Consider the following 16,897-nt stretch of genomic DNA (forward strand, 5'->3'; position numbering starts at 1 on the left):
TGATTAGTAGCAGATGATTTCCTTATTCCTCTCACATGCTCTGGTTTCTCAGTATCAATAATAGCAAACTTACAGCGCACGGAGCATGAATTTGGAGTCATGACACCGTGACAAACGTTGCTTTCAACAACAAAAGAAAAAAGCTGTTGATGTTTGAACCATATGGCCATATAGTCTGCAGTGGAAGGTAATACAGCAGGCTGTTTCATCAGAGGCAAGCTGAGCTGGAGTCGCTGGCGTTAGAGGATTGCTCAATGGTTGTGTCACCAGGAGGCTGGACTGGTCGGGCGGAGTGCTGGAGCTCAGGACTCAGAGAAACATCACCGCGGCTCACTCTGCCTCTCTCTCTCTCTCTGTGTGTCAGACGGTCTCTCTGCTCGGGCTGTGAGGGATCGGGATTTTCTCATCAAAAAAAAGTACACTGCGCTCTCACAGCCACGGGCATTCACTCTCCCGAAGGACTTGGGTTGGACTATTTCCAAAACGCGAAAGAAAAAGAGGATTTTTTTTTTTCACTGAATGAGCTAAATAAGTTTATACTTATATCACAATTATAAGGAGTCGAGAAATGGAACGCACAGTTTGCAGTTTATTTTAGCCAACAAAGGACACATCCTAAAACAAGTCAGGGTCGCGTTTCTGCTTTAATGGTAAATCGGTCTGTCGGAATGAACTTGCAGTGGAGCAGCCCGGTACCGTGCATCCGCACCGGGAGAGTCGGACACAAGCGACTGGACTCAGACGATCAGCCGCTGGCCAAATGCGCCAGGCTGAGCGCCGAGTCGGGGGACGCGCCGGGACTCCTCGGCACCTCGCCCGGGTCCCCGGTGAGCCCCGGCCCCGTCACCGTCCCGGCGACCCACCAGGGACCGTCCAGGATAGGACCGTTTCTGCTTCTACCTCTGGCCGACCGGGAGGGCATGCACAGCGCGCTGAACACCGACACGGGGGATGAGCTAGTGTGCAAGGTATGCGCAAAACCCTCATTGTGCAATGTCTCTGAATGAATGGTGTTTCAAGACACCGTGTTGCTCAATAGCCTGTCTGACATGTCATCAGTATCCAGCCTAGTCTTTCACCAAATGTCATTCTGACACGAAAACTGTTACACGTTGCGTGATAACAGGCGTTCAGCTCCATGGTTCTTTCACAACCTGAACTAAATTAGGCTTTGTGTTCATTTGAAAGGTGAGAGCGCTGAATGCATCGATGAGCGGTGGCTTATGCAGCAAACAGCAACACTGTAGCCTACCTGGCGTGTTGAGGAAATGTCGCTACCTAACCCAGTCCACCTATCTTTGGCACTGTGGCTTCACACCCTGTCTGTCAACTCGGCTCATTTGCATACACGTCACTGCGATACGCCACGCCATGACACACAAATATGCAAACATGTGAGAGGCAAAAGGAAAGAAAGCGGCCTATCATGATGAGGATCTGTTCTGATGAGCTGCGCTGATAGCGGCACAGCGCTCCAGTGTTCCAAAACCATTCATTTTACATGATAGACCTGCAGGCGGTAGGCTTTGTTGATTAATAAAGTTAATCGCTTCACACTTTTGTAATCCATTTGTTATGCTCTGGCAAAAGGGATAGATAGCGCCTTACTGAGCTGGAATCAAAACATATTCTTTGCTCTCAGCCAAATTTACATGGTTGTTTCCTCAGATGATCATTAAGGCACATATTGACCGCCCCTGTGCACACTCTCTCTCTCCCTCCCTCCCTCCCTCTCCCTAATTTCCATCCTGCATCCCTGTCCCTCTCCCTCCTCTCCCTTCTCTCCCTCCTCTCACTAAGGTCTTTGACATGGGGGTTTACCAGGAAAAGATCCGAGCCTACGGCGTCCTACCGGCCCACAAGAATGTGGCCGGCATCAGGGACATCGTCCTTGGCGAGCGCAAGGCCTACGTGTTCTTAGACAAGGACTTTGGGGACATGCACACCCTGGTGAAGGGCTGCCGCAGGCTGGACGAGGAGCAGGCCTCCAGGCTCTTCCGTCAGGTGGCGCAGGCCGTGGCGCACTGCCACCAGGCGGGCATCGTGCTGGGAGACCTCAAACTCCGCAAGTTCATCTTCGCTGATGAGAAAAGGTGAGATGGGAGGGAATTGGTTTTCTCTTCTCATTCTTGGAAACAGACTGAAAACCTCGCTGGGTAATCTCAGTGTCAGTTGTCACTCAGATTACCCATCGGGAACGATAATCTACTGGAGACTGGAAGTTTTTCACATTGTTGCACCACCCTCTCATACCACAGAACTGCACACAGTACACTGACCTCTCCTTTACACATTGTGTAATACAGATGCTCAAAAGATTCCAGCTGTAATGGTATTAGTTATCTTGTTTTTTTATGCTCATGAACCAAAAATCCACACAAATAGTCTTTCTCTCATAGTCAGCCGCTTCAATTTGTTGTTGGTCGTTTTTAAACTGCAGTATAACCGATTTACTGCATATCATCAGCTAAGCATTAAGGTCTTGATGAGTTGAATGAGACTCAACGTTCGGGGGGATGTGCCAGTGAAGAGACAGAGCAAACATGGCAACAGCTGGTACACACAGTGTGTATACTGATCTGGGAACAGATAGAGTAGGTTCTGTACTTGTGGAGGTAGACTGCATGGATGCCCAGATTCTGTGCCCATCGGTCTGTCTCTCTTTCTCACTCTCCATGTCTCTGTGTGTGTGTGTGTGTGTGTGAATATAGTGGGTGGTAGTTTGGCAGAGATGCTAGACTCGGCTGGTGAATGAGACATTCATCCCCTTCTGCAGTCTATATCTTAGAATATGTTTATTACTCATTATTTATTAATACATTACATCATAACTATGCTGCAGAATAACTAAGCTTCTAACAGGGATTCATTCAAATACACTTTCATCCATCTAGCAGTCATGTACTATCCTCTGGACTCATATACACACACACACACACACACATAAACACACCTCGATGCTTGTATCTCTGGGTACTACATTCTGTTCAGGAAAACACACACAACCCCTGCTTACAAAACTATTTGTCACCTCTTTGCCCTTGCGTCAGTCTCTTTCCTGTAAGCGCCTGCTCATCCCACACAGACACCCCCCCCCAAGCTTTCAAAAGACCTTTTTCATGGAGAGTTTCAACAGTAACATTCCCCAGCAGTGACCTCTGGGCTTGCAGGGTCACACTGGATGAATGAGAGCAGACAGGCAGTGAGAGAACTTGGAGTCGCTCGTGTCCCTCTGATAGCTATACGGCTGCAGAGCGATGAGTCACAGGGTATATGTGGAGAGAAGATGGGGGGGAGGGGGGTGCATGTGTAGCTCATTTTCTTTCTGCATGTGTGTGTGTGTGTCTGCTCATGCATTCACATAAGTGTGTGTGTGTGCCTACACATTCAAACCTATAAAACTACAGGTTGGGACGATTGCAAGCCAAAATGTTGTTATGCTTTGTTGCCTACAACTGTGATGTTGATGTGACATTAATGCTGCTAGACTGACCCATAAGACCCACTTGACCCTGCAGTGGTGGGATGACCTGTGTTTTTTGACAGTGGCATCTCTTTGCACTATGGGTAGCAATATAACATCAGTACAACTGATCCTACTATGATGCCACCATGATGCTTTAAAAACAAAGCTGCAGGTTTTGCTGAGGATTTTAATTGGCTGCAACTGGATGACGACTGAATCATGGAATTTGTTTGCATTCATTACCAAGCGAGACAATCAGTCTTGTGTACCTGTAGATTGCCATTTCTGTCTAATCAGAGACTACACTTAATCTCATTTTGACATGTCTCACACAGACACAAGGGTCTTCTTGAAATGCCATGAATCTACATTACCTCATTTATTCCATGATACATTCTTGCAAATTCGCAATCAGCCATCTTTCAAACCCCAACAATCAAGCCATGATGCAATGTCATACCCAACAATGCAGCGCTCGCGCCAGGGACAGGGAAAGTCACAACAATATGATAAATGCTATCTCCAGTCACAGACACAGTGCAGTTGGAAAGCCAGTTTAGGGAAGGTGACTAGCACTGTGAAGCATGCAGAGCTTCATTGCTGGGCCAGCCTTCCCATGCGTCACTGATGTGGCAACAGCCATTTGAGGGTAATTATGGGATGGCTGGCGCCGCGAGTGTGGGACCCAGGTGCAGATAGCCTCAGCTAGAGAAAGAGAGCGAGAGGAGGAAAAGGAGGAGAGAAGATATGTACTCTCAACAGGATGACTCACTCTCTCCACCCCTCTTACTCTCTCTGTTCTGTTTCTTTTCCTGTCTCCATCGCTCTCTCTCTCTCCTGATTTATCTCCACCATTCTCTTGCTGTTTAAATATCAATTGCTCTTCTTCTTGCTCCTTCTGCCTGTCACTCTCTTCATCCTCTCTCTCTCTCTCTCTGTATATCGCCCTGCTGATTTCTCTCTCTAGCCATTCTGTCTGATCACTGAAGTTTCTCACAGAGTTGACCCTTAGAATGTGAGATGAAACACCACACTCCTATGTGTGTGTGCGCGTGTGGGTGTGTGTGTGTGTGTGTGTGTGTATTTGACTGGATAAGATCTTACTCGATGTGTTTGTGTCCTTGGGTCATTAACTCAGAGCAAATGTCCAAAGGGGCAAATTAAGTTTTTCAGTTCAAAATACTTTATATCCGCTGTTGTGTAAAAAAATTAAAACAGAGATGATTCAATCCTCAGAAACAGAACAAATTTACGAAGCAAAGTTTTTACTGTAAGATGACACTTTATCTTTGTGCCTTCAATCATTTTGTAAGAGTAGGCATCATGTTTTTTAATATCTCACTCTACAAATACACACTCACATTCTTAGTTGCTCTTATGCTGGACTGGATGTACGCCCTGCCATTAACATGGCTAAATATAGCAGTGTGTGTGTGTGTGTGTGTGTGTGTGTGTGTGTCGGGGGGGGGGGTATTTATATGTGTGTTTACGTGTTCGTGTGTGCCGGGAAATCAGTGGAAATTTGCTTAGGCAGCTATGCAGGCTAATTCTGAAACTGCATTCGCTGTTCATTTAGGTCAAAGTAAGTTCACTGGTTTCTTGGCTGTGTGTGTGTGTGTGTGTGTGTGTCTGACTGTCCGTCTGTCTGTCTGTTTGTTGGTCTGACGGTCTTACAGCTTAAGGCTAAAGGATGCTTGTTTTTCCATGATGCAATCAGTGACTTAAGCTTAACAGACCTCTGAAATGTTTGACAGTATTGAACCTAAACACTGTCAGAAATAGACACACGTGCTTGCATATACACACACACACACGCACGCACACACACACATACACACGGTTGCCTACTGGATAAAGGGATGAATCTTTGTGCTTTAGATGTTGTTGAACTTGGGACAGCCTTGAGACACCTGATCATCTCATAGCTGTCAGTGTGTCCTTTTCTCCCAGGATTCTCACTAATTCATGGTACAACTAGTCCCACAATAGGTGCTGTAACAAGGCAGGCAGCCAACAGAGAGGCATCCCCCATGTACTAAGTTATACAGTACATGAAATGGAAGTGAAAGCAGAATTATATGTAGAATATTTTGAGGAACCATGGTTCTAACCAACACCACCCTCTTCCCTCACAGGACCCAGGTGAGGCTGGAAAGCCTCGAGGACTGCCGCGTCCTGGAGGACCCGCGTGACGACTCCATGTCCGACACCCACGGCTGCCCCGCCTACGTCAGCCCCGAGATCCTCAGCGGCTCCGCCCCTTACTCCGGCAAGATGGCCGACATGTGGAGCCTGGGGGTCATGCTGTACACCATGCTGGTGGGCCGCTATCCCTTCCACGACCCGGACCCCGCCACGCTGTTTTCCAAGATCCGCAGGGGCCAGTGTTGTCTGCCGGAGGGCTTGTCGCCGAAGGCCAAGTGTCTGCTGCAGAGCCTGCTGAGGAAAGAACCCTGGGAGAGACTCACAGCGGCCGAGCTGCTCGCTCACCCGTGGTTCCACCGGCCGCCAGCGTCACAGGAAGTGGCACCGGGTGAACAGGAAGTGAGCTCGGCAGAACAGATGGTGCCGTCCTTTGACGTGGAAGAGGACGATGATCTGTTCTGCTGACAGACTCGATTCGCCCAAGCGCTTCTGTCTGGCTGAGGGACCACAAACACACACAAACACACACACACACACACACACACAGAAAAAAAAACAAATATTGCTATGAGGGATTCATTGTTTTGTTTCGTTTTTTTTACATCGGCACTTTTTAGAACCCCATTTGTGTACTGTTGTGTATCCACACACCCTCAAGCTTTCTACAAAACGTACTGTATTTTGTTGTCGTATATGTGTTACTTGCTAAGGGCATTGTTCACAATGATTATTCATTGTGTGTTTCTATATGTGTGTGTTTGAAATCATTTGGTGCTAAAAAAAAATTTAACAAGGATTGAAAATTTGCCAGATTATGTTAACAAAATCATCTCTCCGGGCTACAAAGAGTGTGTCATAGAGCATGAACCTAAGGCATTAGGTTCCTCATGCTCTCTGCCCTGACTCCTAAGGGTTCAGAAAGCATTAGATAAAGCAGGGGAGCGAGACGAGGAGACAGAGACGTCGGCCCTCTCACTCTCTGACCAGGCTGGAGGCACCGCTGGCTGACTCACTGACCGGCTGCAGGGGAGAGACCTAACACAAGCTCGATGTCTCACAGCAGGCAGTGAGAAAGACGGTTAGCGTGGGATTCATGTGTCACGCTCGATGGGATGCTAAGAAGGTGTCCGACTGCCAAACTGGCACATTCTCAGCAAGGGGAGAGCGCTCACGCGTCTCACACCACGCGCAGGAGGTTGAGGGAGGCGGGATGTATCGGTGTAGAGGAGGAAGAGTTTGTCATACACACCAAACAGTAACCAGTAAGTGGCGTTAGGCCACATTTAAGTCTTTCTCAGTGGCTAACAGAGAAGGATACACAAAAAATAATGCTATTAGGCTGCACTGCAAAGAATAAATGAAACAAGATAAGATAGAAGCAAAGCACCAAAGCAGTTTTCCCCTAACCTGACCTCCACTTTAACTCTGAACACCCCAAAAACTGTTATATAGAAACTGAATATTTCACAAAAGGTTGCAAAGGTGTAACCAGAAATGTTCTTTCCAGCAGAGCGCATCTCTCCAGGAAGTGATGTACCTTGCATCTGGCTGTAACAGGGTCACATGTCATGCCAGTGTCTGACTTTGCGATCAGCCACAGCCGAACTAACACTAATGTTTCTGCTTTAAAATACGATGTAAGGAGCAGATCTGGTTTCACGTCAAACACTTGGTCACATGCCTCTGCAGCAAACAGAGATGGTTGAATGATCCTTTTTGCCTGGAGGTGATTGATCAGACGTACAGTAGGATTCAAGTGAAACACTAAGAGAGTTGTGTGAAACGGTGCGTCCTGCTGGTACTATATAAATTATCTCTCAATCCAACACTGTGTATTTTTTTTATTTTCCTTTTTTCAGAAATGTGCCACACATCACAGGAAAGAACAGTCAAATCGGAAAGAGATAAAAATTTTCTAAAAGTATGAAGACTTTTCAGTTGAGCGGTCGAACCTGTTTGTTCGTTTCTGTCGGGAACATTATGTGAAGCTCCGGCAGACCGGAGCTGTGCTGCGTGTTGTGCCCGTATCACTGTGTTTCATAAACTGAATGGCTCTGAATCAGTCGCAGCCAGGCGGTATTTGATGTTGGTAGTCTGATGATGACTCAACACTTCAGCGTGTCTGTAGAGAATAGTCCTGACCTTGGCTCGAAGAATCTGTTCTGACTGTTTCACTGTACAATTTTTTTTCTCCCTTTTTTGCATTGAAAGCTGGGGATCCATGGAGACTAGTCATCATAGTCGGTGGCAATGATGTGCCATATTCTGAGAGATATTTTTATCTTGCATTGACAGGTGGATACAGCGTTTCTATGACGTTGGGCCTATTAGGCTACTATAGGTCTGCAACCGACTACTTCATTCTGTACAAATTGGGTTGATAACGGTACTAAATCTGGCATATCTGAGAAGCGCTGTGCATTTAAAATCCCAGTCTCACAGTAGGCTAATAAAATTCCAATTGCAGTCCTTTAAACGTTTGCTCTCGTCTGCCCGGACGCCAGATGGGCAGGGGTTCGGACTTTTGTGGCAATCTAATTGGTTCCTCTGTGCCAGTTCTGCTCAATCAATCACAGAGAGGTAATTGAATGGATTTCTGATTCTATTTTTGCTTCATACATGTAGAGTGAGTCACACATTCATGTGACATGTAGAGTAAACTGACACGGGTGCACAAAGTTCATATTGCACTGTGAATTATGTATTTGTGACACAACCTAGAGGCTATTAGTCCACATGGGTTACACACAAAAGATATATTCATTGTACAAAACGTGTAAATATGTATATTTGAAATATGTGTGGAGATGTTGAATAAAGATCACAATTTTTCATATTCATATGGGTTGTTTTTCCATGATTATTGCTTGTCTCTGGCTTTCTCGCTCAAACACGCATGCACGCACACACACACACACACGCACACACACATACACACAACCCTTGCAAACACCTGCACATTACACAGTTCAACTGCATGCCTTGAAGGGTTTTCTGGAAGAATTCTCTCCACACAGCTCTTCATCATTGAGAGGGGAAAAATACATTTCCACATTTTCCTCAGCACTTTCAATTTCATCTTTACAAGGGTAAAAAAAAAAATGCGGTGAAAGTGTCTCTCTGTCTCTCTCGCTCTGCCTCCAACCGTTTACTCTTCGCTGACCTTTGCGTAATGTAACATTTAACTCCTCAAACACACAAATGTCAATAGTGGGTCAGTGTCTTTTCCCGGAATACGCAAGGGGCAGCATATACACTGTCCTCTTTCTCTTTCCTTGGCTTCAGGAGTAACTGGTGCCACTTAAGTTCAGCTCATCACACGTCACACACCAAGGACACTGAACATCAGCGCCATTCAAAGTCAACTACATCTATTTTATTCTATCTGAGCCACTTTTGCCTGTGATTCATTGTTTGACCTATAAGAGCTAGGCATATCTCCACCCTGTGTGTGTTATGACTACCCTAGGCATGGCTGGCCGGGGCTTGCGTAAGCAGTGTGTGTGCGTGTGTGTGTGTGTGTGTGTGTGTGTGTGTGTGCTCAAGCAAATACCTGCCTGCATGTCTACGTATGCACGCTCGTATATGTGTGTGTGTGTGTGTGTGTGTGTGTGTGTGTGCGTGTGTGAGCACAGGAGCAAGATTAGGTATCAACAGGGTAGCTGGAGTGTCTCAGTTGCTGGGAAGCTGCCAAGCCAGCGATTGCCTAACGCGTCAGAGGCAGGCTGCTCCAGGGGTGACGGCAGGGCCCCGAAAAGTAGGCTAGGTCAGCAAGCAAGTGAATACCTGGAAAAGTGTGTGTAGGTGTGTGTGTGTGTGTGTGTGTGTGTGTGTGTGTGTGTGGAAGGGGTGTGTTTGGGAAGGAAGACGTCTGTTGGGGAGGTGTGTGAGGCAGGTGGGAGGAGGTGAGCAATACCTGTATTATTAGTTTGTCAGTCAGGGGTTTCAAGATTGTGTGTGTGTGTGAAGGGTTTCATTCCAAAACACTTTATATCTATTTTGGAAAAATCTTTGCTTTCTGAAAGTCATCAGTCAAATGTCATAAAATGACTGTTAATATGTTATTTATTTATTTTTTTACAGAAGATTTTACTAGTTTGTAGGATCTAAATGTCCCCAAAAGAATAGCACACCACTGTGATCTCACCTTGTCCCTTGGCCACACACATAACCTTAATCCCTCCCTGTGATCCAGGATCATTAAGCTTTCTCAACCACCTAATCCTTTAAACATTGGGTGAAACAACAGACTTCGCTAACTTCCTTAGATTGTGTTTCCTCTCTGTAACTGATGCTTTAACACACAGCTGAGTGTTAGTAGGCATTTATTTCAACCTTCATGTCCTCATCCACATTTGAAAACGTACAAATTACATAATTATTGCCGGAATATTATTGAAGTTTTAAGCTATTTTAAGGCCTTTGCTAACATAACAATACTAGCTACAATCACATGTATTATTGACATGTTGAGTGATGAATGTTTTATATACATATATATATGGATATATAGCATTTTGGAATTTAAACACTCTTTATGTTATATTAGAGAGTGTAATTTACTGAACTGAGCCACACAACTGAACTGAAGTGAAGAAACACATTTGACAGTGAAGTACCTGCTCCAGTCCTGCTCTAAGATGATGTCAAGTGTTTTGTCTCTTCCTGGAAGTCTTTGGCAGACAGCGGCTCCGCTGATGCAATGGAAACAGCTTACTCTGTTAAAATGTCTCTTTGACCTGATTTATGTCAATATCCAAATCCCTAAAAGAATCTGAGGCATTGCGCTGAACGTAGCTCAGTGAGGAGTCTGAAGACTTCAAGTGAGGATGGCATTTCCATAAATCACACAGGCATACCACGAATTCATTAGACTGAAGTCAAAGTCTGATCTCTGCTGCCATCTGGTGGACATGTGCTAAACTGCAGTTTTGTGTGTGATGCACTATTACTATTGTACAGTGCTGTATTGAATTGTACTTCCTTGTATGGTGCAATACTGTACTGTCACATATTGCTAGTTAACATAAACTTTTTGATTCAGTTTCAAATATAGAATAATTCTTTCTTTTTCTCTGCTGAGACGACAAAAAACTCATGATCCTCACTTGGGGGTAAATGGGAGTCTTGTGCACAGAAAGTTTGTGTGAAGGGAGGAGGAGTTTGAGGAGTATTTCTCTGATTGTTTCCTACACACAGAGGGCTTCAGGGCTCCATCACCTTTATTGTTTTCTGTTCACACAAACAAAATGAAAAAGGACACTGTTACTTAACACCACTGTTAAGCTATTTGAATATGCTGATGACTTGGCCCTGGTTGGCCTGTTCATCGTGATTGGTGGAAATCCAGTTTCTTGTTGATTAATGTTGACAAAACAACAGAACTGTGGGGATCCACTGCCTCTACTTGTTTTTTGTGACCAAATTGTGGAAACTGATATAAGTTTTAAGTACTTAGGAGCACTCATCGATGACTGGGTGACCTATACGACAACACGTGTGTGAGATGCTGACGCTCCCCTCAGGTCTGAGCTTGATAAACCTCTGGCAGACAAATGCCTGTAGAGGTCTGTTGGTCTGGTGAAGTGCTGTGATCCTGCTCAGCAAAGAAGATAAATCACTGCACCGCCATCTGTGACTGTCATACTGTACTGTTTGGCACTGACCTCCATCTGTGATGTCATTGTATTGTGTTGTTTTTAAACATTTTTCTTTATCTTTCAAATGTTATCTGCCCACCTATTAAGACAGTTAAGGCAATTGTGAATCATACCTAAATGCAAAAATCCTGAGGCCCAAAAATCAGTTTGATGATCATTAGCATAGAAAACTCCTGCTGCTCTAACAGAACCCTATGAACCAACTAATCTATACTATTCATACTAACATCTGTCTGTTTCCTCCCAATTTTATAAAATATTGCCATTGTTTGTTTATGTTTTATTTACATATACGCTCATATCTTCTCAGTAGATAGAGTCCATTTCTAATATCCCACAGAGAGAGAGCAATGCTTCACAGACAGAACTCTTTCTGTCCTAAATCATAGTCACAGAAGAAAGACAGAACTCTTTCTGTCCTAAATCATAGTCACAGAAGAAAGACTCGCTCATAAAACACTGCTCAGGCTTGCTTTATTTTTTAATATTATTGATTCAAACCTGTGGACAATCTCCAGTACCCAGGCATGACCTGTCATAATAACCAATGACCAGTAGAGGGCAGTGCTTCCATGCAACTGGCCAAGTCATTTTTCATACTTGCCTGTAATGAAATTTTCCTTTTCATTTTGCACAAGAAATAGGTGAGGAACAAAGTTACTGGACATCATTTTGCATATGATGAGTCTAATAAAGGTATATAATTCCTTTATACAAGTCCATGTGCAAGATAGACAGATAGATAGATAGATAAAAAGATAGATGGATAGATAGATAGATAGATAGATAGATAGATAGATAGATAGATAGATCAAAAGTCACTCCAATGAATAAATAAATAAATAAATAATGTCCACAATAAATTTGAACTCAAAAACAACACATTGTCTTTCTGCATTTTTCCTGCAAGCCATCTAGATCTGTGAAGGAAAGCTTTACTGAACATGCTTGTAACATTTTGACTGACATTACTTAGCGACTTGCTGGACATTTCCAAGGGAAAGTAAGTTCAGGTAGTTCTTCTTCAGCACAGATTAACATGCTAGATATATAAGAATAGGCACAATGCTTCTGATGAAATCTGTCAGACTAAAGCACAGCTGATTGCTGTTGCTTTACACCATGTCATTTGGCTAGTACTGTTCCCAACACAATGACCAGTCCCATACCCACATATCTCCCACCCATATTTTTATTGGAGCCACACAACATGCACTGACCTCAGATTTCAGTTTCATGGGGCCTTTAACTGCTGCAGACCAAAATAATTTATATTGTTTGGTAGTAAAGCACTCCAACCATCTGTCTTTGAAAGCAATTACCAATTCCTGGCCTGGGTTCAGACTGTTTAGACTCCACCAAACTGTCTGGATCTGAAATAAAAACAAGCCAAACCAGAGCAAATTTGGACGATTTCAAATATCCTCAAAGGGTTCTGCTACTGTGCAGGCCAAGAAACATCTATCTGGTGGTATGAACAACTCTTTTTGTTAAGAGTTTAGGTCAATAATTATTACTAAGAACATTAAATATTTTAAATGGTATTATCATACATTATTCAAATATAGTCATATATTAGCATTTCCTCAACTAAGCTTTGAGGAAGACTCAAATGTCTCCAGACAGCTTTATCAAAATCATGGTGATCCATCAGTTTCATGGCTGTGGTGAAGTTGTGTTTTTTATACTGGTATGGTTTGGATTTGTTAGGGCTGGGACAGCCAATAAGGAAGCAGCATCTTGTATCACATCTAAGAGGCAAATTCCCAGTCCGAAGTGATCTCAGCTTAGTGCCTTATTATGTTTTCTGTGGGATTTCTCCATATTTTTCCATGACATTTCCCCTTGATGATGGAGAGAGACAGTCGGAATAATAGAGAGAGGGGAGCATATGTGATAGAAGTTGAAAGTCGGACTTGAACTTCCAACATCTGCAGTGCTTCACCCCACTGCTCCACAGACCGACAAAACTCTGCTCTTCTGTACTGACTGAACAGGAGAAATTCTACTCTATCATTTTATGTCCTGACATATCTCCTTTTCACCAATCCTTATCTTAAAGTTTATTCTTAATAACACGCTCTGCCTCTGCCATAATTACTATATACTTGACTAGATATAGTCCATTAAACCAGCCAAACCATATGCCCACTTGGGCCTGATGATATAAATATTACATGACTAACACTAGTGCTTTAAGAAGAATACCAAGGCTGTTGATTTTTTTCTCACTCTTATTTCTCAGAAATCCATCAAAAACCCACCTAGACTGTCACCTTTATTCAATTTAGCACTCCCGGATGTTAAAGAACATTGAGTTTACTGAGTTTGTTTGATTTAAAAAATAAAATAAAATAAAATAGTCACTGCTAGCTCACAAACAAGAGAAGTAATCTTCTCATGTGCTGCAAAACTTGTACGCTCCAGTTTACATCCCATATAAGCTCATGATTACATGCTTTCAGCTCTAACAGCTCCACTAGAACAGGTAATAGGCAGCATGTGACTTCAGCTAAAATCTCCACTGTACGTTTCACTGCCATTTCCCCGTAATTTGCCATTCTGCTACCGGCTCTCTAGTCGGCTCTGTGCCGTCGCACTGCAGCGTTAACATTATATGTCTCACTCACAGCTAATGGAGCCGATGGAGTGTACCTGAGCTTTTCCAGTAATCTTTGTGTCATTCATAAACCCATGATGACAGCGTGTTCTGCACTGAACTGGATTTTCCAAACCGACATGCTATACTTTATCTGCCAGTATTCAGTGTGGTGTGTACTGTGCCTCCCATTCATTCATTCATTTACTTTACCTGCTTAGTCAGGGTCACGGGGGGCTGGAGCCTATCCCAGCATGCATTAGGCAGAAGGCAGGGAAACATACTGGACAGGTTGCCAGTCCATCACAGGGCCAACACAGACTCACACACACATTCACAGCTATGGGCAATTTACAGTCTCCAATCCACCTGGCCTGTATGTTGCTGGACTGTGGGAGGAAACCGGAGCGCCCGAAGGAAACCCACACGAACACGGGGAGAATATGCAAACTCGTCCCATTATTTGTCGTATTTTTCAAAACTGACTTTTACAGGAACTCTAATCTGCCCTTATCTGTTTGCTGAGGCTTTGGGTATTCCATTTTTTATTTTGGCTAAATAAATAGCGAATTCAAGACGGAAAACCAGGCACAAACAAAATGTTCCTCCCTCCCTCCTCAAGTGCAGTGACACACTTGTCTGCTGGGATTGAGTGAGTGCTGCTGTCATGCTGTGGAGTTTTTTCAGTCCAAGAGCCCCTCTTTAGCATGTCACTCATGCTTGAAGTGGGATAGATCTAGTGCGGTGAGGGCTCTACTGTTCCGGAGGCACAATGCCAACCTAATACCTGACTTTTTAGTTATCCCCCAACAGACCTGAGAGCTTGAACACAATCACCGCCAATCTCTCTGCAATAGACCCGAGTCTGTGAGGAGAATAGAAATTAGGCTACTTTGTATTTTTCATCATCCATGGTATGAATTGGAGTTTGGCCCAGCCAGGAGTTGATTATTTTTCGTAGGAGGGTGAATACTTTCTCCTTCCAAAATCTAAAGTGCTCCAAAGGTATAAGAAGGAAAACCGAATACAGGACGCTTCGAGACTTTACCTGATGAAAAAGCATAGTGGTATTTAAATGCCAGTCTAGCTGGGGAGAGCCTGGACTGAGTCCTGTCACTTGGACCTGATGCACTGGCATTGCTAAATGGGGGTACAACAAGCTACTTAAAGCCTAACTCCCTCTAAAAATGATAAATCAGCAATTTCCCTAACTGATGGCAGAGAAAAATACTGTATTGGCCAAAGAGATTAGCTCAAAATTAAACAAAGAGCACAGTGTAAGGGGATTTGCTCTACCACACAGAGCCACATTGAATAAATGAGGATACAGTGGCTATGGCTGGAGCCTTTGGGGTCTTTCATGGCATCGAGCTTTGTAATGATTTAGTGTCCTTATTCTCTAAAAATGCCCATTAGCGAACTTGCTGCTCGCTTCAAGCCCTTGGATTAGATGCTTAGTACATAGGTCCCATTGTACGTCTGAGAAAATCCACAGATCAGTTGTACTCAGCAGCAGCCTTAACCCTCCTTGAACACTCATGCCTGTGAGGAGGAGGAGGGCTGTATGGCTCGTGTGCGCTGCGTGTGCCGGCGCATGTATAGATATGCGCTCTGTGTGTGTGTGTGTGTTTGTGTGTGTGTGTGTGTGTGTGCGCACGTACATTCTGTGTGCTTCGTGTGCTTGTGTATATATAATCATATGACAACCGTGCTACTGTACGTGTAATTGAACTGAACTTCATTGATCCTCGGGGGAGGGATTATACACACACACACACACACACACACGCAGGCATCATATCATATAATAAACTTTAATGTTCCCCTGACATGCTGTCTACACTCTCACTTAATCCGCTACTGATGCATGTCCCATTGGCTCATCACTATCTCTCGTCTGTGCTCATTGGCTGGTGAGCTTGTCCCCGAGTGGGAGAAATCAGGAGCGCTTGATACAGTAAGTCTTTGCTTTTTTCCAACATCCTTTCATTAGTTACAGTGCGAGAACAGGCGCTGCACCACAGCGTGCCGAACATGAAAAGTGGAAGAAGGGATTAAATCTCCAATCCACATAGTTGCACAATGGCCCTCCTCCTTCCCTTGCCATTTATTTGGAGCTCCCTATGGGTGAGCCAGGGGGTTATGAACAGGGGAGCGGTGAAAGGGCTAGGCTTTCACACTTTTGCATAGCACAAAGGCTTAGCTGGAGATAAGCCGCACACTCAAAGTCTGCGGCACACAAGACATGTAATATTAGATAGACACACCACTCTTTAAAAGGAAAGTTGGTCACGCATCTAAGAGATCTGAGAGGATGTACTGGAGCCATTACTGAAATTAGCCACACAAACACACATATACACAGACAAGCGCCTACACACACAGATGCACAGCCCTGAAGGTGTTTACCTTGCATCTGAGCTACATGGCATTTTATACGGGGCAGCATAATGGCTTAAAAGAACTGGCGTGTAAAATATAAGCAGCATGTAATATTCATTTAAAGTGTTCCATTTCAAGAGAAAGCACACGCGTGTGTCTGTGGCAGGGGATTGAGGGATGATGCGGTCCAATTATTCACTGCTTTCGAGGAAAACACAACAGGTAGGTGCTGGCTTCGCGAGGCAATGGGTGATAGATGGAGAGAGGAAAACATGGACAGGGTGGAAGGATGATGGACAGATAGAGAGACAAGCAAGACAGGAGGTTAGAGGAGGAGAGCCGAGTGTGGAGGGGGAGAGAACAGAAAGAAATACAGCAGGGTGTGAGAGAAAATGAGACAAGAATGAAGAGAGAGAGAGAAAGAGAGAGAGAGAGGGAACAATGGAAAGGCAAGGAGTGACATGCAGGGGAAGCTGGGGAGTGCAGTTTGCATGGCTCCACACTGCGAGTGAGATGAGGTGATTTTAATTACTTTTCAGCGTCACTGCCTCTCCTGGTCATGAGCCGCATGCTCTGATCACCAGCCTCTGATTATCGGGCCTTTGTGAGGGCCTCTGCCCGCTGTCAGGTCGTAATTACGTTTGC

At 44.4% G+C, this 16,897-nt stretch overlaps 1 protein-coding gene across 1 annotated transcript; it reads left to right on the forward strand.

The window, feature by feature from the left end:
* The first annotated feature begins 350 nt into the window (after positions 1 to 350).
* trib1 (tribbles pseudokinase 1) lies at positions 351 to 8,451 on the forward strand. Its single transcript, XM_071909053.2, has 3 exons — positions 351 to 968; positions 1,801 to 2,093; positions 5,602 to 8,451. Exons 1-3 carry the CDS (start codon positions 648 to 650, stop codon positions 6,074 to 6,076), a joined length of 1,089 nt encoding a protein of 362 aa, XP_071765154.1. The 5' UTR covers positions 351 to 647; the 3' UTR covers positions 6,077 to 8,451.
* The last annotated feature ends 8,446 nt before the right edge of the window (positions 8,452 to 16,897 follow it).

Source organism: Centroberyx gerrardi, chromosome 19 (assembly GCF_048128805.1).
Source record: "Centroberyx gerrardi isolate f3 chromosome 19, fCenGer3.hap1.cur.20231027, whole genome shotgun sequence".
NCBI classification, from domain to species: domain Eukaryota; kingdom Metazoa; phylum Chordata; class Actinopteri; order Beryciformes; family Berycidae; genus Centroberyx; species Centroberyx gerrardi.

Coding starts and splice junctions, on each gene's coding strand:
- trib1 (XM_071909053.2), top strand. CDS start 648: ATGGTAAATCGGTCTGTCGGAATGAACTTGCAGTGGAGCAGCCCGGTA. Junction 969..1,800: donor GGGATGAGCTAGTGTGCAAG/GTATGCGCAAAA, acceptor CCTCTCACTAAG/GTCTTTGACATGGGGGTTTA. Junction 2,094..5,601: donor ATCTTCGCTGATGAGAAAAG/GTGAGATGGGAG, acceptor CTTCCCTCACAG/GACCCAGGTGAGGCTGGAAA.